The 27,206-nt window shown below is 40.9% G+C and overlaps 1 protein-coding gene across 4 annotated transcripts in view; it reads left to right on the plus strand.

The window, feature by feature from the left end:
- The window catches only part of VWA8 (von Willebrand factor A domain containing 8), a 370,485-nt gene that overhangs the window by 311,964 nt on the left and 31,315 nt on the right, over window positions 1-27,206 (plus strand). For all 4 annotated transcript variants that reach the window (XM_036831946.1, XM_036831947.1, XM_036831948.1 and 1 more), the window contains 3 exons: window positions 8,739-8,847; window positions 12,288-12,444; window positions 18,675-18,783. In XM_036831946.1, coding sequence (XP_036687841.1) covers window positions 8,739-8,847; window positions 12,288-12,444; window positions 18,675-18,783 — 375 coding nt within the window. The remainder of the gene's footprint in view (window positions 1-8,738; window positions 8,848-12,287; window positions 12,445-18,674; window positions 18,784-27,206) is intronic.

The following is a 27,206-nucleotide window of genomic DNA, read 5'->3' on the forward strand; positions in this document are numbered from 1 at the left end:
ATCCCAATTGCCCAATCCAGCACACCACCATCCCCACCTCACCGCAGTTTTCCCCCCTTGGTGTCCATATGACCATTCTCTACATTTGTGTCTCAACTTCTGCCCTGCAAACTGGCTCATCTGTACCATTTTTCTAGGTTCCGCATACATGCATTAATATACGATATTTGTTTTTCTCTTTCTGACTTACTTCACTCTGTATGACAGTCTCTAGATCCATCCATGTCTCAACAAATGACTCAATTTCGTTCCTTTTTATGGCTGAGTAATATTCCATTGTATATATGTACCACAACTTCTTTATCCATTCGTCTGTTGATGGGCATTTAGGTTGCTTCCATGACCTGGCTATTGTAAATAGTGCTGCAATGAACATTCGGGTGCATGTGTCTTTTTGAATTACGGTTTTCTCTGGGTATATGCCCAGTAGTGGGATTGCTGGGTCATATGGTAATTCTATTTTTAGTTTTTTAAGGAACCTCCATACTGCTCTCCATAGTGGCTGTATCAATTTACATTCCCACCAACAGTGCAAGAGGGTTCCCTTTTCTCCACACCCTCTCCAGCATTTGTTGTTTGTAGATTTTCTGATGATGCCCATTCTAACAGGAGTGAGGTGATACCTCATTGTAGTTTTGATTTGCATTTCTCTAATAATTAGTGATGTTGAGCATCTTTTCATGTGCTTCTTGGCCATCTGTATGTCTTCTTTGGAGAAATGTCTATTTAGGTCTTCTGCCCATTTTTGGATTGGGGTGTTTGTTTCTTTGATATTGAGCTGAATGAGCTGTTTATATATTTTGGAGATTAATCCTTTGTCCGTTGATTCATTTGCAAATATTTTCTCCCATTCTGAGGGTTGTCTTTTCGTCTTGTTTATGGTTTCCTTTGCTGTGCAAAAGCTTTTAAGTTTCATTAGGTCCCATTTGTTTATTTTTGTTTTTATTTCCATTACTCTAGGAGGTGGATCAAAAAAGATCTTGCTGTGATTTATGTCAAAGAGTGTTCTTCCTATGTTTTCCTCTAAGAGTTTTATAGTGTCCAGTCTTATATTTAGGTCTCTAATCCATTTTGAGTTTATTTTTGTGTATGGTGTTAGGGAGTATTCTAGTTTCATTCTTTTACATGTAGCTGTCCAGTTTTCCCAGCACCACTTATTGAAGAGACTGTCTTTTCTCCATTGTATATCTTTGCCTCCTTTGTCATAGATTAGTTGACCATAGGTGCGTGGGTTAATCTCTGGGCTTTCTATCTTGTTCCATTGATCTATGTTTCTGTTTTTGTGCCAGTACCATACTGTCTTGATTACTGTAGCTTTGTAGTATAGTCTGAAGTCTGGGAGTCTGATTCCTCCAGCTCCATTTTTTTCCCTCAAGACTGCTTTGGCTATTCGGGGTCTTTTGTGTCTCCATACAAATTTTAAGATGATTTGTTCTAGCTCCGTAAAAAATGCCATTGGTAATTTGATAGGGATTGCATTGAATCTGTAGATTGCTTTGGGTAGTATACTCATTTTCACAATGTTGATTCTTCCAATCCAAGAACATGGTATATCTCTCCATCTGTTGGTATCATCTTTAATTTCTTTCATCAGTGTCTTATAGTTTTCTGCATACAGGTCTTTCGTCTCCCTAGGTAGGTTTATTCCTAGGTATTTTATTCTTTTTGTTGCAATGGTAAATGGGAGTGTTTCCATAATTTCTCTTTCAGATTTTTCATCATTAGTGTATAGGAATGCAAGAGATTTCTGTGCATTAATTTTGTATCCTGCAACTTTACCATATTCATTAATCAGCTCTAGCAGTTTTCTGGTGGCAGTTTTAGGATTCTCTATGTATAGTATCATGTCATCCGCAAACAGTGACAGTTTTACTTCTTCTTTTCCAATTTGTATTCCTTTTATTTCTTTTTCTTCTCTGATTGCCGTGGCTAGGACTTCCAGAACTATGTTGAATAATAGTGGTGAGAGTGGACATCCTTGTCTCGTTCCTGATCTTAGAGGAAATGCTTTCAGTTTTTCACCATTGAGAATGATGTTTGCTGTGGGTTTGTCATATATGGCCTTTATTATGTTGAGGTAGGTTCCCTCTATGCCCACTTTCTGGAGAGTTTTTATCAGAAATGGGTGTTGAATTTTGTCAAAAGCTTTTTCTGCATCTATTGAGATGATCATATGGTTTTTATTCTTCAATTTGTTAATATGATGTATCACATTGATTGATTTGCGTATATTGAAGAATCCTTGCATCCCTGGGATAAATCCCACTTGATCGTGGTGTATGATCCTTTTAATGTGTTGCTGGATTCTGTTTGCTAGTATTTTGTTGAGGATTTTTGCATCTATATTCATCAGTGATATTGGTCTGTAATTTTCTTTTTTTGTAGTGTCTTTGTCTGGTTTTGGTATCAGGGTGATGGTGGCCTCATAGAATGAGTTTGGGAGTGTTCCTTCCTCTGCAATTTTTTGGAAGAGTTTGAGAAGGATGGGTGTTAGCTCTTCTCTAAATGTTTGATAGAATTCACCTGTGAAGCCATCTGGTCCTGGACTTTTGTTTGTTGGAAGATTTTTAATCACAGTTTCAATTTCATTACTTGTGATTGGTCTGTTCATATTTTCTGTTTCTTCCTGATTCAGTCTGGGAAGGTTATACCTTTCTAAGAATTTGTCCATTTCTTCCAGGTTGTCCATTTTATTGGCATAAAGTTGCTTGTAGTAGTCTCTTAGGATGCTTTGTATTTCTGTGGTGTCTGTTGTAACTTCTCCTTTTTCATTTCTGATTTTATTGATTTGAGTCCTCTCCCTCTTTTTCTTGATGAGTCTGGCTAATGGCTTATCAATTTTGTTTATCTTCTCAAAGAACCAACTTTTAGTTTTATTGATCTTTGCTATTGTTTTCTTTGTTTCTATTTCATTTATTTCTGCTCTGATCTTTATGATTTCTTTCCTTCTGCTAACTTTGGGTTTTGTTTGTTCTTCTTTCTCTAGTTTCTTTAGGTGTAAGGTTAGATTGTTTACTTGAGATTTTTCTTGTTTCTTTAGGTAGGCTTGTATAGCTATAAACTTCCCTCTTAGAACCGCTTTTGCTGCATCCCATAGGTTTTGGGTCGTCGTGTTTTCATTGTCATTTGTCTCTAGGTATTTTTTGATTTCCTCTTTGATTTCTTCAGTGATCTCTTGGTTATTTAGTAACGTATTGTTTAGCCTCCATGTGTTTGTCCTTTTTACGTTTTTTTCCCTGTAATTCATTTCTAATCTCATAGCGTTGTGGTCAGAAAAGATGCTTGATATGATTTCAATTTTCTTAAATTTACTGAGGCTTGATTTGTGACCCAAGATGTGATCTATCCTGGAGAATGTTCCGTGCGCACTTGAGAAGAACGTGTAATCTGCTGTTTTTGGATGGAATGTCCTATATATATCAATTAAATCTATCTGGTCTATTGTGTCATTTAAAGCTTCTGTTTCCTTATTTATTTTCATTTTGGATGATCTGTCCATTGGTGTAAGTGAGGTGTTAAAGTCCCCCACTATTATTGTGTTACTGTCGATTTCCTCTTTTATAGCTGTTAGCAGTTGCCTTATGTATTGAGGTGCTCCTATGTTGGGTGCATATATATTTATAATTGTTATATCTTCTTCTTGGATTGATCCCTGGATCATTATGTAGTGTCCTTCCTTGTCTCTTGTAACATTCTTTATTTTAAAGTCTATTTTATCTGATATGAGTATAGCTACTCCAGCTTTCTTTTGATTTCCATTTGCATGGAATATCTTTTTCCATCCCCTCACTTTCAGTCTGTATGTGTCCCTAGGTCTAAAGTGGGTCTCTTGTAGACAGCATATATATGGGTCTTGTTTTTGTATCCATTCAGCCAGTCTATGTCTTTTGGTTGGGGCATTTAATCCATTCACGTTTAAGGTAATTATCGATATGTATGTTCCTATGACCATTTTCTTAATTGTTTTGGGTTTGTCTTTGTAGGTCCTTTTCTTCTCTTGTGTTTCCCACTTAGAGAAGTTCCTTTAGCATTTGTTGTAGAGCTGGTTTGGTGGTGCTGAATTCTCTTAGCTTTTGCTTGTCTGCAAAGCTTTTGATTTCTCCATCAAATCTAAATGAGATCCTTGCCGGGTAGAGTAATCTTGGTTGTAGGTTCTTCCCTTTCATCACTTTAAGTATATCATGCCACTCCCTTCTGGCTTGCAGAGTTTCTGCTGAGAAATCAGCTGTTAACCTTATGGGAGTTCCCTTGTATGTTATTTGTCGTTTTTCCCTTGCTGCTTTCAATAATTTTTCTTTGTCTTTAATTTTTGCCACTTTGATTACTATGTGTCTCGGCGTGTTTCTCCTTGGGTTTATTCTGTATGGGACTCTCTGCGCTTCCTGGACTTGGGTGGCTATTTCCTTTCCCATGTTAGGGAAGTTTTCGACTATAATCTCTTCAAATATTTTCTCTGGTCCTTTCTCTCTCTCTTCTCCTTCTGGGACCCCTATAATGCGAATGTTGTTGCGTTTAATGTTGTCCCAGAGGTCTCTTAGGCTGTCTTCATTTCTTTTCATTCTTTTTTCTTTAGTCTGTTCTGCAGCAGTGAATTCCACCATTCTGTCTTCCAGGTCACTTATCCGTTCTTCTGCCTCAGTTATTCTGCTATTGATTCCTTCTAGTGTAGTTTTCATTTCAGTTATTGTATTGGTGATCTCTGTTTGTTTGTTCTTTAATTCTTCTAGGTCTTTGTTAATCATTTCTTGCATCTTCTCAATCTTTGCCTCCATTCTTATTCCGAGGTCCTGGATCATCTTCACTATCATTATTCTGAATTCTTTTTCTGGAAGGTTGCCTATCTCCACTTCATTTAGTTGTTTTTCTGGGGTTTTTTCTTGTTCCTTCATCTGGTGCATAGCCCTCTGCCTTTTCATCTTCTCTATCTTTCTGTAACTGTGGTTTTTGGTCCACAGGCTGCAGGATCGTAGTTTTTCTTGCTTCTGTTGTCTGCCCTCTGGTGGTTGAGGCTATCTAAGAGGCTTGATGGGAGGCTCTGGTGGTGGGTAGAGCTGACTGTTGCTGTGGCGGTCAGAGCTCAGTAAAACCTTAATCCACTTGACTGTTGATGGGTGGGGCTGGGTTCCCTCCCTGTTGCTGTGGCGGTCAGAGCTCAGTAAAACCTTAATCCACTTGACTGTTGATGGGTGGGGCTGGGTTCCCTCCCTGTTGGTTGTTTTGCCTGAGGCAACCCAACACTGGAGCCTACCGGTGCTCTTTGGTGGGGTCAATGGCAGACTCTGGGAGGGCTCACGCCAAGGAGATCTTCCCAGAGCCTCTGCTGCCAGTGTCCTTATCCCCACGGTGAAACAGAGCCACCACTCGCCTCTGCAGGAGACCCCCCAACACCAGCAGGTAGGTCCGGTTCAGTCTCCCCCAGGGTCACTGCTCCTTCCCCTGGGTCCCGATGCACACATTACTTTGTGTGTGCCCTCCAAGAGTGGGGTCTCTGTTTCCCCCAGTCCTGTCAAAGTCCTGCAATCAATTCCCTCTAGGCTTCAAAGTCTGATTCTCTAGGAATTCCTCCTCCCGTTGCCGGACCCCCAGGTTGGGAAGCCTGACGTGGGGCTCAGAACCTTCACTCCAGTGGGTGGAATTCTGTGGTATAAGTGTTCGCCAGTCTGTGAGTCACCCACCCAGCAGTTATGGGATTTGATTTTACTCTGATTGCGCCCCTCCTACCGTCTCACTGTGGCTTCTCCTCTGTCCTTGGACGCGGGGTATCCTCCTTGGTGAAGTCCAGGGTCTTCCTGTCAATGATTGTCCAGCAGCCAGTGGTGATTCTGGTGCTCTCGCAAGAGGGAGTGAGAGCACGTCCTTCTACTCCGCCATCTTGGTTAATCTCCAGGAGATTGATTTTTGATGAAAGTAAAGTTACTAGACACATAGGACTTTGCTTTCTATACCTCTTCTGAGGTTCTTTTATTTATTCATTCATTTATTTATTTGTTTATTCATTTATTTATTTGTTTTTATTGAAGTATAGTTGATTTGCAATGTGTTAATTTCTGCTGTCTAGCACAGTGTCTCATTTATACATATATATACGTTCTTTTTTATATTCTTTGCCATTATGGTTTATCTCAGGATATTGAATATAGTTCTTTGTGCTATACAGTAGGACGTTGTTGTTTATCTGTTCTTTTATTTATTTTTAATAAATAGTATACACACACACATACCCTAAAGTGAGGAAGGGTGTTCAGAACAGTTATTCCAATAATGCTGTCATTGCCCAGACCATTTTTGGAACTTCATCTTTAAGAATTGGCCTGCAGAAGTATCACAACTCTTATAAAGCAAATTAGTCTCATTATTGTATAATTGTGCCTGGTTTTGACTAACATCCCTTATTTACCACATTTTGAATCCTTGAATCAGCTAGAGCACGTCAGTGTTAGGTGGAATGGAAGAAATTATTTAGTTGAACCCACTTAGTTTCTGATGAGAAGGTTGAGGCCCAGAGAAGTTAATTGACTTTCCAAAGGGTACAAAGCAAATTAGCAAATAGTTCATACCAGAAATCGGCTCCAAGTATCCTTTAGCTATTTATTAAAAATCAAATCTATTTTTAAAGAATACAAAATGGCCACCATTAAAGATATTCAAATAGAATCTGCTGTGGATTCTGCAGATCCTTCCAGAAACAGTCCAGAAGTGTTTTGAGCAGCATTATTGTAATAAATGTGTCTTTATGTATGAAAAATAAGCTTACCATCTTATTATAATAAACGTATTTCCATATGTAAGTTCCATTATGTTTGTTTAAAAAAAATCAGTTAGGCTGTAGTCATAACTTTTATACAGATGTCTTAAAATGACAGCAGAATAAAACTCTATCGCAATTTTGAAATGTTTCTTGTTTTTCTCATTTCTCATGGAAAACATCTGTAAGATACTGCTAAGATAACCAAACATTATCTCCCGGGCTGAGGCAAGCTTGTCCTTGTGCTGTGCTGTCTGATGAGATACCTGCTGGCTACATGTAATTTAAACTTAAATTTTAGTTAATTAAATAAAACTTAAAAATCACGTCCTTTAGTATTCAATAGCCACATTGGGCTAAAAGCTACCATGTTAGACATCTCAGGTATATATATTTCTATCAACACAGAAAATTTTCTTGGTTAGCGCTGGTCTAGAATTCTCATGGTCAGTATACATATTTTAATTTACTGATTATCTCTTACACGGCCTCTAGAAAAGCTGGAAAGTGGTGGCAAGTTTGGGGGACAGTATTTTAAATGCTTATTTGTTCTCTAAATGTTGCTAGCTATTCTGCATAGTTTAATTTTTAGAAAGAAGAAAAACATTATTTTCACCCATCTTTTCGAGCATGATTATATGTGTGGAATTCATATCAGTTGTCATGTCCTGGCTGCGAAATTTTAAAGTATGCTGAAGTTATGGCAAAAACTCTGTTAATGATGCCAAAGCTAAGGGTAGAAAGATCTGGTTAATTAAAATCTCTTTATGATGTCATAACATTTGAAATGAACTAGTCCGGACATAAGACAATGGAAGTTAGGTTGAATTCATTCTTAATAGCCATTTTATTTGCAAAGGCCTTAAATTATCTACCTATCTTCATTAATCCTAACATCCAGAATGAAAAGTCCACTTACTAACAAGGATTGGGTCAGCTCTCAAGACTGACCTGGCATCATGCTACAGGTCTATTTGCAAGCTCTCCTGCTCCACTATAAGCAATTTGAGGGCAGTGACCAATCCTCCATGGCTTTTGTTGGCCCCATGGTAGTTCAAATGAAGTCTTGCCAATACATTTCCCATTAAGTGTTATTTGAACAAATAAATAAATGTTTCATCTGGTCTGCCTTGAAAATCATTCTATTTGGGAGCAGGCTTATAGGGTACGTGGATGTGACTGCTTCAAGTTCTTTTCATTGTGGAGTAATATCTACGGAGCTGACTGCTAGGATGGAATTCCTGCGTGGTTATCAGTCCTTTTGGTGAATCTGTGCCGAATTAAATTAGGGACCAATGAGTGAGCCACAGGCTCTCTAAGAGGAAAGCTAGTGCTGCTTATTCTGTTTGATTTGCAGGAATAGTAAGTCCAGTTTCAAAATCGAGATGAACTAGGAGAGCTATAAATACCATAATAAAATTAGAGTGGGTCCAGGAAATAAATAAGCAGTTTTCAGTGTCTGTGTGTATAACATATATCACTGAAGCACACAAAGATACATTTTCTGTTTTCCTTTTCCACATATTTTATATAAAGTGGCATTTCTCTGAGGAATAGGATTTCTTGGAAAATTAAATAGGTAAATGTATATCTGCTGTGACTCGGCTGGACCAGCTGGGCAGTGATCCTTTTAAACCATTGAGAGCTCTCTCAGTCAGTCTCTGGTGAGATCCATTTCCCCTGCTTCTGGTGGGTCTTGTTCTTTATGTAAATGCTCAAGGCATACTCTGCGCTAGAAGAATTCTGAAGCTGTAACCCAGTCCAGCACCTTTTCTTTAAAGAATATTTTTTAAAATTAAATTTGTCTCCTTCCCAACTAAATGGATGTAAAATCTGGTGAAATTTTTGCCAGACACTAACAGCATCTGTTGTGTCCTGTGGCCTGAGGTTACGCAATACCTTAAGGACTTAGGGGGAAACAATTCTTCTTTCTGTCCTGCAGCTCCTGGTGTTGGTCACAGAGAATGATAATGTCTTATTTCTTCATTTTTAGATAACAATCAACAGAGAGAGCGGTGAAGACGTGAGTTCCCCCAAACACGGCAAGGAGGACCCAGACAACATGCCGCACGTGGGCGGCAATACTTGGGCTGGCGGCACAGGTTCGTAGCGCGGCATTCTCCTGGGTCAGGCTTCCAGAGACTTCGCAAGCCCGTGTGGACATCATAGCAGCCCCAAGAAGGCTCAGGAATCAGCCTGCCTTCTCTGTCTCCCCCGTTAGTTGGCTGGAGTGTGCCTTTGCCCTCTGTCCCAGCATGACATCAAGACACGGAAAAACCCTGGCATTTGGAGTCCCGCAGACTCTGCTACCCTCTGACCTAAGACCGTTCTGGTCCTCCCAGGGTTGCTTCATCCATAAAAGGGGCATAATATTAACTGCCTCACAAGCTTGCGATGAGGATTCAATGAGATTATGACTGTAAAGCGCTGAGCTCAAGACCTGGCATGAAGAATGTATTCATTAAAAGTGTTAATCCCCTCTTTTAAATTCCATGCCCTTGGGAATCATGCCAGAAATCGACAGTAAATTCTTTCTTGACCAGCTGACTTTGAAAAGAAATGGTCCTGGTCCTCCACATCTCAGAAGCGAGCATGTTGAGGATGCAGGGTTTTGAGATAAGAGGGGTGGTTGTGGTCTGAACCGATGACTGGGGTCCACGCCTTCCTCTTGGCTGCCCGACAAGAGCATTGTTCCCACAGCTGCTGTCTTCCTCTTTCCTCTGCGGCAGCTGGAGCAGACACATCTGCAGAGCCGCAGGAATAGGGCCAGACTGTGTGCGCACTGTCTGATCTTATCACGGCCATGAGCGGTGCTGGCATGAGCTCTGTTCTTCGCCTTCCCTGAGGTTGGTCTGTGCCTCTTGGCCTTGACAGCCTCGGGAGGAAATGGGTTTCTGTGTTCGGACAATGTGCTATCAAATCGGCCTGTGGACTCCTTGCCTGCTCTGTTTATTCATCAAGCATCAGCTTGAAAGAAAGGATATTTTGAGAAATGTCCTTTGATCTGGAAGTTAGTGTCAAGCCAGCAAGATCTAATCCATGTGGAATGCATTGTGGGACGAGCTGGCCAGATGCAGGTTTCCCAGCAGTGGGCTCCTCTGGAGCGGACGTTCTCGCTTGTTATTCAGCTTGTGTCTACTAGCTCACATACCTGTCCAGCCTGAAGACCCTGCTTTTGCTTCCCCCAGCCTTTATTTTTCAATTTATCAAGGCTCTTTTGCTGCAAATTTTTTTTCTCTTTGTCACTCTCTTCCCTCAGAATTCTCTATATTGAACTGAGCTCTGACCCAACAACTCATTTGATTCCTTCTTCGTCATCAGAACCCGTCCATTGGCTCTTTTGCTGCAAATTTTTTTTCTCTTTGTCACTCTCTTCCCTCAGAATTCTCTATATTGAACTGAGCTCTGACCCAACAACTCATTTGATTCCTTCTTCGTCATCAGAACCCGTCCATTTCCTCTCTCCCCCTTATCTTAACAGATTTAGGATGTTCAAGGTTAGCTTCAAGGTTATACCTTGAAGTCTGGACTCTCTGGCAAGCATTTTCATTTAAGAAGTTCAAATTAAAGGCTCTTGGAAGTGGAGGACGTGAAGAACTCTGTCCTCACGCCTTCTCCACCCCCGTATGACTTTGCCAAGGGACCGTGCTTTCCCATGCTGTCCATCACTCACACCAGCCTCTATAAACGGTTGTGGGTCCTTTCCTCGTTTCACCAAAAACGATGTCATCTCAGCGCCCTTGAACTTTTAAGCTCTAATTCATGACCCACCCATACCTCCAGGAGGAAGGGAGTCAGGTCCCAGAAACCTGACTTGTATCTCATCATCAGTGTCCAATTTCCAGTCCCCTCCGCCTATAGGCCATCCACAGGTGACAGCCAGGAATCACACACATCCAAGACGGAATTTTCCACCAGCCATTTCTAAATAAAAATGAAATAAGATGTGCTGGAATCAAAGGATAAATAAACTATAATTAATAGGCTGTTCTCATGGTATTTCCCAAAAGGAAATGACCTACCTGGACTTTGATAAGGGAAACAGAGTATGCTGAGTTCTTGCTTTTAACTTATTACACCACTTAAGGCTTCAAGGGAGAAAAGAAAAATGTAGCATAATTTAACCAAAGCCTAAAAGCTTTCAAATTTTCCACTTTATGAAACTTAGAAATGACCTCATTCTATGTGACTGGTAGTTGTGTAAATAATAGTAAGAGCAGTCACTTATAAAGCTCTTATTTTGTGCCATGTACTGTTCTGAGCATTTTAGCCTCATGACAATCCCATGGAAGTAAATGGAAGTAAATAATATTAGTATCCCCATTTTACAGGTGATGAGACTGAGCTTACAGAGAAGTCAAGGAACTTCCATCAAGGACACATGACTAGTGCATTGGAACCAGGATTCAAACTCAGGCAGTCTGACTTAACTATAGAATACTGTACTATATAATACTAGTATACTATACTAATCTATACTATACTATACTATACTATGGTATAATATTCAATATTATGCTGCCCCTCCAATATTGGATTCTCTTCTAAGTTCCCAAGTGATTTGTGAATGAACAAAAGAAACTGATTACTAGTATTTTAATCATTATAAAGCAGGGGTAATAAACTGGTAGCCCAGGGGCCAAATATGTAGCCAATCTAGCCAATATATGTATTTTGGGGGTCAAGGCAGTGTTTTAAAATAATATGAATTTGAATGTGTTGAGACAAGGCACGTCTTCTCTAGTTAGCCAGATTCTCACCACTTCTTATAACATTACCTACCTAATCTTCTAGGCATTTAATTTTACATTATAAGTTATGCAATATTACATAATGCACATTTTCAAGCATGTAAACTTGCGTTTGTGTTTATAAGCTGTCCTGAAGCTGGCAATGTTTATCTGTTGTATATTATTCTAAGCTAAAAGTCAAAGTAAGTATAATAATTGGCTTCTAATCTTGGCTCATCCACTGATATGAGGTCATGAGTAGGTGACTTAACCTCTCTATGCATTATTTTTATCATTTGCAACACAGAGGAAACAGGATCGATAGCCTGGTCATCTTTCTTTTATTTTAAGGAAAAATGAGGTTACATGTGAGGGAAGAGGAGTGTCATTCATTGAATTGACAAATATATACTAAGTATTTATGATGTTCAAGCCTCTTGTAGGTACAGAGCTACAAAGCTATGTAAAATATAATCCCATTCACACTATAGGTGACAAGAAAAGAAAAATAAATGTTAAAGAATAACAAATAGTGCATAGGAGTATTGATCCCTGTGAGGTAGAGTCATCAGGTGAGGGGTCATGGAATTTGGACTGAGCCTTGAAATCTGCGTGGGATTGGCTGGATGGAGAAGAAGAAAGCATCCTTGATAGGGGGATGCCCTGTGTTTCCAGAAGAAAGTCATTTGAATATTTAATTACTAGTTAAGTACAATTCATATACTACACAGGACTGCCTTAAAGCCATGATCTGACTTCTGTTTTGTGATCTGGATCAGACTAATCACCTGGACTTTCTGGTTTCCTCCCAGGGGGAAGAGACACTGCAGGTCTGGGCGGCAAAGGAGGTCCTTACCGGCTAGATGCAGGCCATACAGTGTACCAGGTCTCTGAGGCTGAGAAAGATGCAGTTCCTGAGGAGGTGAAGAGAGCTGCGAGAGAGATGGGCCAGAGAGCGTTTCAACAGAGGTGAGTGGACCCCATTGCATCCAGAGCAGTGTCGGCCACTGTGGTGAAATGTCAGTGGACCCTGAAGTAGACCCAGATTTGTGTGATTCTATTCCTCATGCAGCAACTTGGACCCACAAACTGAAATACGTAGCCACCCCCCTCCCAGTGGAGACAGCCGAGTGAACATAATCTCCCACCCTTTCTACTCAGGCCCTTTTAAATGTATTGATTACATATGGTCGTATAGAGGAAGGACTTGAGCACGTTAGAAAGTAAAACCAAAGATACTCCTCTTCGGAGAAACTAAAGGTCAAATCATTCCATCCACATCTATTCCCAGGCCACATAGGGAATTCAGATAATGCTACGTGATGGTCCCTTCCTGCCCTCAGGAATCTTGTAGATTTACGTGGAGACAGGACTAGTGTACACACACACACTCACACTCACACACCCCCTGGTTAAGTGCTGAAGTCCCGTGGTACGGCAGTGCAGAGAAGGGTAAGGTCCGTGGGCTGATGTGAGGTGAGGCCTGAGCTCAGCCAGTATTTGGACATTCCAGGAAGGGAAAACTAAGGGACCAGAGGCGCCAGCGTAGGATGAGCAGTGACTACGGCAGAGAGAGCCAGCTCTCCTATGCAGAATAAAGGGTACCAGCTGGGGGCGGTGGGGAGTGAGGTTGACTGTGGAGGCCCTGTCAGTGGGTGGAGGCCTTGAAATCCAGGCCAACCAGCCTGTAGCTTTCAGATGTGCTGGAACCATCCGGAGCCACTTTGATTGGAACCATCTAAAAAATGAGAAGAATCTGCATGATGCTTTCACTAGACATCCACATGTGTTCATCAGCTAAAAGTGAAAAATACCCAAGGAGCAGCAAGATCTCCTTCAGGAGTGAGGGCATAGACAGGGGTCTGGGAGGCAGATTTATACTGCTGTGCTCAGTGAAAGGAGCTGGGTGCAGTTCAGGAAAAGCACGCTCCAGGGTATGTGAGTTCCGAAGTTCCTCCCACGCAGGACATCTGGTTTTACATTACGTGCTGTGCTTACACATCCTGCAAGTAAACAGTCCAGAACAATGGGGACACAAAAATGCAGGTCCCTCCTGCCACACCCTCAGGAAAGCCTGCAAGGCTTAGGACCCTCATGTACTCAGCAGGTAGGTAAGACAAGAGTGTCACTCCCAGCCCGCTTCTGCTGGCTTCCCTGGAGACCTCAAACAATTAATTTATCCTTGCTGGGCGTCAATTTTTTCTTCTGACGGTGACTCCCCTCTCCCTTCCTCTCAGAGAGGTTATGAAGACAAATCACTATGTTAGGAATGAAAGCAGTTTAAACTTCTCAAAAAAGGATGGGAGGAATCCTATAATACAAGGTCTTGTTAGAATTAAAATATGGCTCTATGATTCATATAAACAATAAATATTTATTTAGGAAAAGAACCAAATAATTAGATACACATCATCATCTCCTCCCCAAATGATGAGTTCCTATTGTTTCCACGCGGAAAACCTCACAAGTCCTGTCTCAGTTTTTGTGTAAGCAGACAAATGGACAGAGGAGTTCACAGGGAGAAAGAAGGACCTGTAAGTAGTGCTTGGGTACAAGTACACAAGCCCTTCTCTGATTTCCATGATAAGGGTGAGGAACCTGGTTCTATTAGGGACCATTGCGCCACAGGGGAAAGAAAGTAAGGAGCATCTGTAATAATAAGACAACTAAATTTAGTGGCTATAAGGGAGGAAAGAGAAAAAGTGGAGAAGGGAATGAGAAAACCAGACACCTCTACTAAGCGCTGCAGAGAAGAATCTAAGTCCGCGTAAAGGAATACTGGAAGGTGGTTGAAATACAGAGGAGATGGACAAAGCGATGAGAAAGGAGAAGATGAAATAAAAGCACATGGAGACCCTGAGAAAGACAGAAAACACACAGAAAAATGTTGCTTTCTACTTTCGTGTAGTAATAATCCTATTTGATGGGTATTCAATTTAGTACTGCTAAAGATTTTTCTTAAACTTTTTATTATGAAACTTTTTAAACAGAAACAAAAGTAGAGAGTAACGTATAATGAACCCTGTGGACCTGTTCCCTCGACCTCAGGAAGAAAAATCTGATTCCATTCCTAGTCCCCATCCCTGGGTTATTTTGAAGCTAATTCAAGATTTTCTGTCTTTTCATCGTAAATATTTCAGAGTGTGTCTCTGAAATATTTTACTTAAAAAAAATAAAAATACAAAACCATTATCATGTCTTTAAAAAGTAATCATTCTTCACTGTCATCCAATAGTTTTGGATGCTTTAGTTTTAAAGCTATTTTGCAGTTTTAGGTATATGCAGAATGCGGTCAAGTCCCTGCATTTGTGCTTTTATAGCACCCTGTACCTTTTCTCCATAGCTCTTATCACTCTTTCCCATAGTGTTATTATTTGTGTGAATAGCTTATTTCTTCTCCACTGACTTCCAGTTCATTGAGGGCAGGATATTTTGCCCTCTAGTATATCCCCGGTACCTACGCCCAGAACCTGGTGCCTGGCAAGCACATACATATTTGTGGAATGAATAATACACAAGTCATACAAGTAATGGTATCACCCTTTCATCCTTAATTCAAAGACTGGCTAAAGCCAGACTGACAGCCAGACCTATCCATCAGCCTAGAGGTCCACCATATTGCCTCGAAGAGCCTAATTCTACTGATGGGTTCTTGATATTATCAACATAATATTTACTTAGCATTCATTTGTATCTGGATTTCAGCTACATACTGGTTCCTACATATCAAGAATTGCTTAGGGCTTCCCTGGTGGTGCAGTGGTTGAGAGTCTGCCTGCCAATGCAGGGGACACGGGTTCGAGCCCTGGTCTGGGAAGATCCCACATGCCACAGAGCAACTGGGCCCGTGAGCCACAACTACTGAGCCTGCGCGTCTGGAGCCTGTGCTCTGCAACAAGAGAGGCCGCGATAGTGAGAGGCCTGCGCACCACAGTGAAGAGTGGCCCCCGCTCGCTGCAACTAGAGAAAGCCCTTGCACAGAAACGAAGACCCAACACAGCTAATAAAGAAAGAAAGAAAGAAAGAAAGAAAGAATTGCTTAACTCAGGAAGAGTAACAGGTGGACAAGTGTAAGACATGTATAAAGCAGAACAGAAATAGTAAACCAATAAAACAAGAATGAAATAGATGGCGAGGTACTTTTACATGCTTGCAAAAGCGTTTAAGGTGGACACCAACTGTGGAAATTGTACCCACTACCATTTGCAAAACTAATCAGCCCTACACACTAGATTTCAGCTTGTGTTTGTTTTCCTCATAATTGATCCAAAAATTATAGTATTTAAGTCTGACCTATACGAAAAAGTAAAATGAGAACTAAAATTCCCAGACTGTTACGTAACAATAAATATACCCTTTATGAATATACTGTGCCAACAACGTGCAGTCAGTCCACATAGATTACTAGGATGTGAAGCAGCTGTGTCCTGAAGTTTTGATCAGGGTTAAAGCAGCAGAAAGACCTATTTTCAGCTCACTTTGTGGGTTTGAGAGTATTAGCCCTGGGAGTCTTGTCTCAAACAGAGGCTAAAATGTCCTATTTTCTTTCACTGCTCCCTGGTTCGGTCTTCATCTTTCAGAACGTTATCAGCTTTGAACACCTTGTAGGTGATTTTTGTGAAAGCTGACACAGCTTGGAATATGATTTCCAGATCTCTTCATAATTAGAGCAGCATGTGGTGTGTTTTGGGTGCAACACAATTGTGCCAGAGGTATCCCTATAACTGGAGTTAATTCTGATCTCTCTACAATGACCAGTCTGCCTGAGTTGACTTACTGCCTGGCTCCTTCCTTGATGTGTGTGTGTGTGTGTGTGTGTGTGTGTGTGTGCGCGTGTGTGTGTGTGTGTTTCCCCTGCTAAGGACAAGCTATGCCTACATTTTTTTTCTAATCTCCCTTCTTTGGAAAAGTACTAGTCTCCCTTCTTTGGGAGAGAGCACATTAGCCTCCCAGGTATGAAGGGGTTGGTAGCATGTCCTGCAGTGTCATTGTGCCCAGCTTCTGTCAGGCTTGATACTTGAGACATATCTTAATCTAATGAAAACTTATAGAGAGGTTTAAGAGATTGCCAAAACTAAACATAAGAGGCATTGTTAGGAGGTCAAGTCCTATACACATATTCCTTTTCGTCCTTCAGAGCAGAGAGTAAATTAGATTTAGAAGAGCACCTTGGCTTGTCACCTCAGGAAACGACCATTCAGATATTATTTACCTTTCAGGTATTTACCTTTTGATAGCCAGTGTTTTCAAAAGTGCTATCCAACAGCATTTATTGAATGCCACTGGGTACCAGGGTTTGTGCTGGTACTGGAGATTCTGAGAAAAAATAAGACATGTTCCTTACCCCAGAGGATTAGAAGAGAAAAAATGAGAGTACATCACATGTAGTAAAGGTATTTTTCATTAAATTTTTGGCTCAGGTATACACACACGTGTGTGTACGTGCATTTTTGTTTACTGGATCTCAATATAAAGCTTATTTCCTACTGTGGAAAATAAAGTTTGAAAAACACTATGATAGGGCAAAATAGACATATGTATTAACAGCAACAAAGTGTATAGGTTCTGTAGCAGATAACTGTGGAAGATATGTGAAAGAGAATGATCATGAAGGGATTGAGCCAGACTTCATAGGATGTGAACTTTGAGCCCGGTCTTGACAGCTGAGGTGGCATTAGCTAACCCAGCCAGGTGGTAGGGCAGGAATTGCATATCTGCCCTCATGGTGGTCTAAGCCTAACATTATGTGATTCTAATAAGCCTTTAGTGCTCTGCCCTGTGATGGATGGATTCTTCCCAGTGCTTGGCCAGACAGGGAGGAATAGAGACCATTCATCCTCATTGAGCATTTGGGGGTTCTGTTCCAGCCCAAGGCAATAAAACTATACTCCTGATAAGAGTTTCAGCTCTACAGCTAGGATCCATACCTCCAAATTGTGTACATGCACACACACACACACACACACACACACAGAGCAGCTTAGAACACCGTGTTGTGGTTAGGCTTTTGAGATATGCATTCATCATTCCCTGTCCTAGTATTAGTACCCTTTACATTTATAGAAATTTGTAGAAACGTGTATTATGGATAAAACACTGTAAAACCTTCTACTTATAATTAGATTAAGATGCTGCATTTTAAATAATTGAGTCTTATTTGTATTTCAGTCACTCATATCAATTTATTTTGAGCATCTATTATGCTAGGGATCATGGTAGGCACCGTGCAGATAAAGATGAGAAAGAAAGGAGCAGAGAGTCCAGTTGGGGAGACAGGAAGCAGACAACTATAGCATAGGTAGCAATGTTCTGACAGAGAAAAGCATGAAGTGATTCAAGAGCACAGAAGACAAATCTGAAGATCAGAGCAGGCTTCCTGGAGGAGGTGACCATTGATATGAACCTTGAAGAGTTCGTGGAAGTTAGTAGGCAAAGAAGCAGGGAAAGGCACTCAGGGTGGGAGAGAAGCCCATGCAGGGGCTCAGGGACAAGGGCACACAGTGGGTTGAGGAAACTGCAAGTGGGCTGGCAGGGCTGCGGCAGAAGCAAAGAATGAAAAACAGTAAAAAGGAGCACTGTCCTGGGAGGACAGAATTTCAATGCCACAATAATATTAAAACACAATTATCCTATTAAAAGTACACAGTCAGCAATTTCAGAAAACTCCTGTATTTTACATAGCAACACATTTATTTACATTCTCTGGGCCTGAGCTGTTATCATGATCAACCGAATATATGTCCTTGGTCTTAAAAAGCAGCCCATGGGATCTCTCTAGGAATCTGCCACACGAACTGACCATCTGCCAGCATCACAACACGTGTTTGGGATACAGCAGCGGCGTGCTACAGAGCTGAGTCATACTGGCTCACGTGAGCCAACTGCACACTTCTTTCTAACTCAATGCTCAGGGGCCTCACTATTGGTAGCTTAACATCGACCACCACAGAAATCAACAAACACTACAAATCAGGGCTGCTTTTTCCTCTGCAGGGCGACTTAACCATTTCCTAGCGCATCACTGCACACACATTCCTCTTTTGCAACGTTAGCTGGAGACATCACTTCTTGCTTTTTTTCCTCAAAGTCCTCCTGAGTTACCGAGGATTTTGCTACAGTTCTTAGCAGTAGATGAATGGAAGTAAAAGAGGCACAGGTACAGGCTTTCAGCTGTTGTCTTTTTTGCCCTCTGATTTTAGGCTAAAGGAGATCCAAATGAGTGAATATGATGCTGCAACCTATGAAAGGTTTTCAGGGGCTGTTCGACAGCAGGTGCACTCCCTCCGAATTATCCTGGATAATTTACAGGTAATCAACATGTATGGGCCAAGAAAATAATCTGGGCCCCAAACCAGACCTACCCCAAAACTATTGGAGAAAGTTATCTGAACCCTAATCAGCCAGTCCAAAAAGATTAGTCAATGCCAAAATGTTTGCATAAAACTGTGGGTCACTCCATGACTTTCTTAGTTCAGTTTGTCAGGTAAAAATATTTGACCTCACCTTTCCTCCTGTCCAGGAAGCAGTAATTTAACCAGTGACCCTAAAAGGCATCAGACTTCCTGATTCTCCTCATCCAGATCTATGAGTGTCCCATCTCTACTAGAAATCCACAGATAGAATTCTCTCCCTGCAAATCATTTTGTTGTGAATGACTCTCCCAGGCAATGATAGGAACATTTTGGATCATCCAAACTGTGCATCCCCTATGCACCCTGACCCCTCCTCCCCTGGTCCCCACATTGCCGGCCTCTTTGCAGTTTCATAGGCTCGTCGTCTCAGAACTAGTTCATGTTGCTATTGCCCCTAAAAATATTAAGATGCTTCAACATTTCTTTTTTTTTAAATATTAAGTTGTTTTTGCATTTGATTTATAAGATAAACACCTCATGCCAGAGTCTGTAAAAAGCATGTCTGTATTATCTGTGATAACAGAGACTAGTAAGACATTTAGCGTTATTAATAAGATTTCAGAGGATAAATTTAAGTGAACAAACCGCTTTCGAATCCATTAGAAGCATAAGATGCTTCAATATTTCTTAAGCAAAGATTTGTTATTTGGAGATTTTACACTTAAGATTGTGTTCTGACCGATTTGCACAGATAATTAAGGAAGGGCTAAGTATTCTGAAAAATCACAAATTATGTCAGATTGTTTTGCCTGAAGAGAGAGAGAAGCCACATTCCAGGGGAGAGGGGGCAGGATTAGGAATCAGGCTGTGGTGTGCTTCTCCATTCTGCTCTGGAATCTTCTGTCCTTTCCTTTGAAGTCCATGGCCTTCAGTTATGCCCTTTCCCTCTTTGGTTCTTTTGGGGGGAAGTTTTATTATTATTTGCTAGTTATTGGAGGTAAGAAGTTTTCATTATGCACTTTTAATCTACCATTTCCACCTCAAACTCTGAGAAAGCCTCATTTCTAAATAGATCTAAACTACATCAGGAGATTAGGAAAAGTTACATCACTTCCAAAGGGAAAGGAAGGAGAAAGGTCTTTATAATGATTAACTAGATGCCTAATTTCAAAATCTAGGGAGTATAAGACTTAAGTCGTTTGCTTTAAAAAAAAATCCATATACAGTTATTTAAGATAAAACAGCGTAAGATTTTTTATAAATTATGTGAACAACATAACATTGAATGATTGGATTTTCTTCCATAGTCACTCACTTAAAAGTGCTCATTTCCCTGAACACTGAGGGCAAGTTCTGGGTGGACTCTGAGCTCCAGGGCAACACAGTAGGCAAATAAGACCCCAAATGAGTGGTTCACAGGAGATGACGGTAATGGGAGGTATGGTGCTGGTGCTAAGACTGAAGAGTGAGTATAGTCCCATCATTCGTTCATTTCTTAAGTTCTTGATGGGATAGAAGAATAAAATGCGGGGCTTCCCTGGTGGCGCAGTGGTTAAGAATCTGCCTGCCAATGCAGGGGACACGGGTTCGAGCCCTGGTCCGGGAAGATTCCCACATGCCGCGGAGCAACTAAGCCCATGCACCACAACTACTGAAGCCCGGGTGCCTAGAGCCCATGCTCCACAACAAGAGAAGCCACTGCAATGAGAAGCCCGCGCACCGCAATGAAGAGTAGCCCCCGCTCGCCACAACCAGAGAGAGCCTGCACGCAGCAACAAAGACCCAACGCAGCCATAAATAAATAAATAAATTTATTAAAAAAAAGAAAAGAAAAAGAAAATGCAGTCCCTGCCCTCAAAGAAGGAACTTTAAGAAGACAAGCAAACAGTTTCCTAAGTTCTGTAGAGAAGTATGTGCATGATTCTATGGGATGAATGAGAAAAGGCTTCACCGAGGATGCAATGCTTGAGTTCACTCTTAAAAGATGCTGAGGAATTTTCCAGGTGGTTGAGGAGTGAGGGCATTCCAGACACAGGACACAGCACATACAAGTGCACAGAGGCATGAGAGAGCACAGTGAGTTCAGAGAATAGCACGTTACGCAGTGTGCCTGAGAAGACCGTGTACGTGGTGGGGGACAAATGGCAAGGGAGAAGGCTGACACAGTTGTAAGGACCAGATCGTGATCTGGCCCTGGATGCCGTGCGAACTTGCACACAGCATTGGGTTTGACCCGGTGGACAAACAGGCCATTGGATGATTCACAGTACTAGGAAGAGATGCAAGAATACATTTTTAATTGAAGGAATCAAAATCCTCATCTGGTGTTAGTTAATATCTTGATTGATATTCACTGGGCACCATGCTAATTACTTTTACAAACATCAATGCATTTAATCCTCACATCAACCCTTTAAGTTAAATGATATTATGTTTACAAGATCAGCCAAAGGAAGGAAAGTCAGGCCCAGTGCTGTGACTTCTCAAAGTAGGACACCAATTAAGCCTGGGTTAGGATTAGGGTTAACATTAAGGAATGACTCTTCTGTGAAACACCACAACAATGAGACCAGTATCAGAAAACCACGTTTAGTTTTGCTTCCAGCTTGCAAAGAGAGAAATGCAAGAAAATTGTGAAGGACTCAAAGAAAGGCAGCAGATAAGACTAAATAGATGGAAAAGATTTTTTTTTTTTGGCCCCAAAAAAAAAAATTCTGTAAGGTTATTAGGGTTAATAACTTTCTAAATACCCTCAAATAGAGTAAATAATTATCTCAGGGAAGTTTTCATTCTCTTCTCCCCTGGAAATCTGAAAAAGAGAAAACAGCCTTAAATAATGGCAAGGAAGAGCTTTAAGATATAAGAAAAGGAATAGAAGTAATTTAATCCTTAAATGAGTACCTAAAATGGATATAGAACTTCCATCTCTAGAAATCTTTACAAGTAACACCAGCATTTTAATAACAGCAAGCATTTATTGAGCAATTACCATGTGCCGGTTATTCTACTAGGTGCCTTACGTTATCAGCAGCAGCACCAAGATCTCTTCCATCATCAGCAGCACCATCATCATCATCATCATCCTTAGTGGCTAATAATGCCAGCTCTGGAGCCAGACAGCCTGGGTTCTGTAAAATGGGAAAAACAGATAAAAGGCAGTTATTAAGATTAACTAGGATGATTTGTCTTGTAGGAGCGGATATCAATGGTGCCATAACAGGCTCAAGGGCAGTCATAGCAGAGACAGCATTGTGGGACCCCCGCCATGCCCTCCAGTTTCCTTCTTTTACTTTTTCTTCTTCCTTAAAAGAAAAATTAAATTTATTTGTGATTTAAAAAAAAAAAAAGATTAAGATGATACACATAAACCCCTTAAAACAGTGCCTAGCATATAGCATTCTCTACAGAAGAATTAGCTTCATCATTTCCTTCATTGCACCTGCTGATATTCATCAACCTGGACTGCAGGCCAGGCACCCAGTCAAGTACTTTACATTCATTGTGCTATTTAGTCCTTACAATAACCAGTCAGTATTATTTTCTACATTCGATAGGTAAAGAGACTGAGCCACATAAATTATCTCAATTCTCACAATCTTATGAAATACAGATATTTTGTTCCCACTTTATAGTGAGGGAACTGAAGATTAGGAAGGTGACATAGATTGTCCTGGGTCCCTGTGGCTAGCGTAGCAGGTGTCTGAGCCCAAAGCCTAGGTCCCTGTGATCTCTTAAGCCTGTTATCTTCTTCCAACTCTACAACTCTGTGAAAAGTATAACTTTCACATATACTCTTAAAACATTTTGCATCATTATCCAAATGCCAACACAGGATCCTCATCTGGTATTAGTTAATGTCTTGATTGGTATTCACTGGGCACCAAGCTATAGTTACTTTTACAAACATAATTGCATTTAATCTTCATATCAACCCTTTAATATAAATGATGTTTTATTTACAAGATCAGCCAAAGGAAGAAAAGTCAGACCCGCTGCTGTGACTTCTTAAGTATTTTCAAGTGTTTCCCTTATCGAATCTTTTTTTTTTTTTTTAATCCAAGGTGTTATTCTCAAGTGGGGCTTCTAATCCTCAATTTGGAAAGATAGTGCCAGTTGCAAACAGCCGCTGGCCAAGGATAGACAGGACCTCATGTGGAATATGAATCTTTAGATTGCAATGGAAACAGGAAGGCCTGGATTTGGTCGCCTTTTGGCCATCTCCTGCCAGTCCTGTGTGGTTCTGATTGACTAATAACATCCAGCTGTCTTGAGGTTATTGTGTAATCCCAGTAACAATGGGTGTTTCCTCAGTGATCAGCACAAAGTCAGGCCAGGAACTAGCAAATCATCATTCGAGGTGACTTTGAAAGCACAGCTTCAAGCCCATGCATTGAGAGGCTGGGCTGAGATCTGAGGAAAAGGAACGTCTTGCCGCCCGTGTCAATGCTGCTTCTGCATGTGCCTCTGTTGCATCACGGGTCACTCTTCTCAATTAAGACAGCTGTCATCAGTGACCTTCCTTTGCTTCTTGACTGGATTCTTCATGGGATATCATAGAGTCTTGGTGATTGGACCTTTTATGAATCAGTAACAAGAGTTTTCTCATTAGAATAGTAGGGTCTATAATAACTTCAATTATACTCGGTTCAGAATCTGAATCTCTGATTCCAGCTTTCCCTAACAATAGAAAATATCCATTTCTACAAAAAGCCACTGATTTTAATTGTATCTTCTCTCCAGTGTTTTTTCTAATCTACAATCAGTAATTTCATTCTCAGGCTAAACTAAATTAGCCTTTCTCTGATTGCTTTGCCTAGCATGATATCTCCATGAACCAACAATTACGTTCCTTTTTTTTCCTTTAGTGGTTCAAAATGAGCTTGTGTTCAGATAAATGGTGTTTGTGAACCCTGATGTGTGACGTGCACTGTGCTTGGCACTGAGGGCACAAAGATTAATAAGATGTTGTCTCTGTACTCACAAAGGTATTAACTTCAAGAGGTGGGGAAGACAGGCACCTGCACAGATCATTTCTGTTTAATATGTAAGCGTCTAGGTAGAGGAATGAACACTATGCAGTGGATGCCCAGAGGAAAGGGATTCTAGGATAGATTTTGAAGGAAAGAATCCATGACCTGAGTCTTGAAGGACACACGAATATTAACCAGACAAAGAAGGGTGAAAACAATGCCCAGCCGAGGGCACAGCACAGACAAAGGCCTGACACTGTGGTCTCAGGTGTGAGCTGAGGTCCAGCCAAGGGCAGGATACCACTCAGTGTGAGATGCAAAAGGCTTTGAGGCTGGGAGACAGGTAGGTGCCAGGTAAGGAACTTTATTCTGAGCCCCTACTTTGCCGTATGTAAAGAACGGAAAGCATTTCCCCACTCGCTTTGTTTAATCTATAGTAACTGTGTTTCACCCAGTGGACATTTACTGAATATCTATTTTGTCTAAGAGTTCTTGCCTTCAACAGCTAACCTTCTAGTGAAGAAGACACGTTTAGTTGTAAGAGAAGACACAATATGGTAGATGCCACAGAAAGGTTTTTAACAAAGCGCTATGGTTATGTAGACAGATGTGCGAGCAACTTCTAGGCTGGGCAGTTAGGGAAAGACTCACAGAGGAAATGTCATTTGAGCTGGACCGAGAAGGATGAGTATGGTTTCAATTGGCAACTCTTCTAAGGATGCGGATGGAAAGATGGTCTGGACCAGAGCTTCTCAAACCTTCTGTGGAGAGGGGCCAGGTTTTTTTTTTCAACTGATCACAGATGAATTTTTCTTTTTTTAACCTTTTTTTTTTAAGGTCAGTCCTTCAAACACATTGTTAACTGGGAAAATAATGCCTTCATGTTTGTGTTTCTCTAACATTCAAGTAACAAATTTAGTGGCTCCTAAGGAAGCTTATTTCTATAGTAGCTCAGCTGATTGTTCCCGGTAACTCCTTACAAAGACTACCTTGTTCTTCAACTCTCTTTTCCTTTTAACGGACTAACACTTTTATGAAATAAAATAGAAATGAATTACTGAAAAAAATGATATAAAAAATAACATACGAAATACAAGCCCATATTATTTAATATTAGATTAAACAAACATAAAATTACTTTGTCAAATTGCCATATAAGTTTCTAAATGATTACTGTCAACTTCTATGACCTGTTTCATCACAGACCAGTAACAAGTGTTCACACACCAAAGGCAGTCTGGGTAGCTCTGGTCAAGACAGAAGAAACCTATGAGCAGAGGACAAAGAATGCAAGGCTGTTTAGAGAATGGCAAACAGTCCAACATGACTAGAGTTCAGAGCTTTGGGATGGGCTTGTGGGCAGGGAGTAGTAGGAGAGAAAACTAGAGAGAAGGTGAATCCATGCTGACTGTCTTTTGTAATCAGTGAGGAGCATGGACGTGACTGAGAAAGGGAGTGGTGTGGTTTTATCTTCTTTAAGAAGTTTCATAATCGTGGAGTTATTAAGTCTTAGAGGAGAGAGAGGTGGAAGAAGCCAGGAAATCATATTATAACATTACTTCAGTTATTCAGGTAAGAAGTGATAGGAACCCAAACCAGGGTAATTGAAGTGAAAATGGAAAGGATGGGACAGTTGGGAGGTATGACCGGAAGACAGTGACTGATGGAACATGGGGTGAAGGGGATGGTGAGGTTTTCAAGCCCTAGGGGACAGAAACAAGGAACACAGGAAGAGGAGAGCCTTGTGGAGAAAGCAGATGTTTGGTTTGGCTGTTATTATGTTTTCTCACTACTGGGACACCTATGGAAAAATGTCAAGCAAGCATGGTATTTGAAGATTTTAAGATATGACTCGAGTTCAAGAGCAAGGTTAGGACCAGATAGGCTTACATATCTGTATAGATATGTCTGTATTTTTATGGTCATCTGTGTAGAGAAATGGCCCAAACCAAGAGGGAAGATGTGTTGATGAAGGTGAGGGTATAGAGCAAAGAGGGGGAAAGGTGAAGATGGGCCTGTCAAGGAACATCTGCATTTCTGGGGAGAGGAGTAAAATGCTAGTTACTCTTTCTTAGCACACGAATGGCTCGTCACTTAGCACCTGGCATCAGTGGCCATGAGAGGACAGTGTCAGGCGAGCGCAGCCTAGAAGTACAGTCCTGACTTCCAGGCTGCGTGAGCAAAGGCATCGAACACAATCTTTGCCGGGTGACCATTAAAAGGATTAAAATACTAAAAAGCTGTAAACAGTACAAAACCCAGATGACAGAAACTGGAGAAGAATGCTAGTGACATACAAGAAGCTTTGAAGAATTTTTGCGAAATTTAATGCAGTGTGACCCCTATGAATAATAGTACCAAAGACAATTCAAACTTCCTAAGAAATAGCATTCCTAGCAAGTAAGTACAGGAGACCACAAATCACATTAACATGTCTTGCTTGGAGAGGCAGGGAGTAGAAGAGAGAACCCTAGAGCTGGTGAGAAGCAGATCACTTGACCTCCATGTTGTCACTGCCAAGCAGCAGCATTTGAAAGTAGCAGCTCTGAGGAGCAGTGGTGGGGTGGAGAGGTCTAGACTTTATGCAGTGGCATAAAGCGACAAGCTGGAAAGGCAGTAACTCTGGGAAAGGGGCCAGACCAGCCTCAACTTATACTTGGCTTGAAGACCAGATCAAACAAATGCCAAATGGCCCCATTGCAATGGCTTTTCCAAACAAAATAAGAAATGATGTGGAGATGAAGTTCTCATGCTGTGACTGTCCATAGTTCCAACTCCTTCCCTGCAGAGCTCTTGAGCTAGTAGTATAGCTTTGCTTCAACTACTAACACCAGTCTAAAACCTTCAAGGAGAATTCTAATAATAACAAAGTGAAGAATCCATCCAATCTGTTGCTGAACAGTTTTGAACAGCCATCCTATCATCCAAGAATGAGGACACAAAAAAATTAAATAAGATGAGCTCTATGAAATAATTCTGCAGTGAGGCAGAATAATAGAAATTCAAGATGTAGAAGAAGAAGATGCTGATAGGCTAGAATATTTTCTTCAGAAAACACCACATTTTTAGAAAACATCTGCTTTGTGTTCTCAAAATTCAAAGAAACCTGAAGTATGTGAAATAAGGAAAGACTAGAAGAAAACTACAAGTGCAATGCGAAAGCTGAAATCTACATTAAAAGTAGAAAGAACAGACTCAATCCAGTCTTCAGTACTAATGTGAATGGAAAACTTGAATTGTTATTCCATACTGAAGAGGTAAAAACTATGAGAAAGCTGGTCAACAAAAACAGAGCAAAGAGCTAACACATAGAGCCATGAGCCATACCAACAAGTAGAACAGTACTTGGCTCATGGTAAGTGCTCAGTAAATATATGCTGAACCAACGATATTCCTGAAGAGGCCACCA

This window comes from Balaenoptera musculus, chromosome 18 (genome assembly GCF_009873245.2).
Source record: "Balaenoptera musculus isolate JJ_BM4_2016_0621 chromosome 18, mBalMus1.pri.v3, whole genome shotgun sequence".
Lineage (NCBI taxonomy): Eukaryota > Metazoa > Chordata > Mammalia > Artiodactyla > Balaenopteridae > Balaenoptera > Balaenoptera musculus.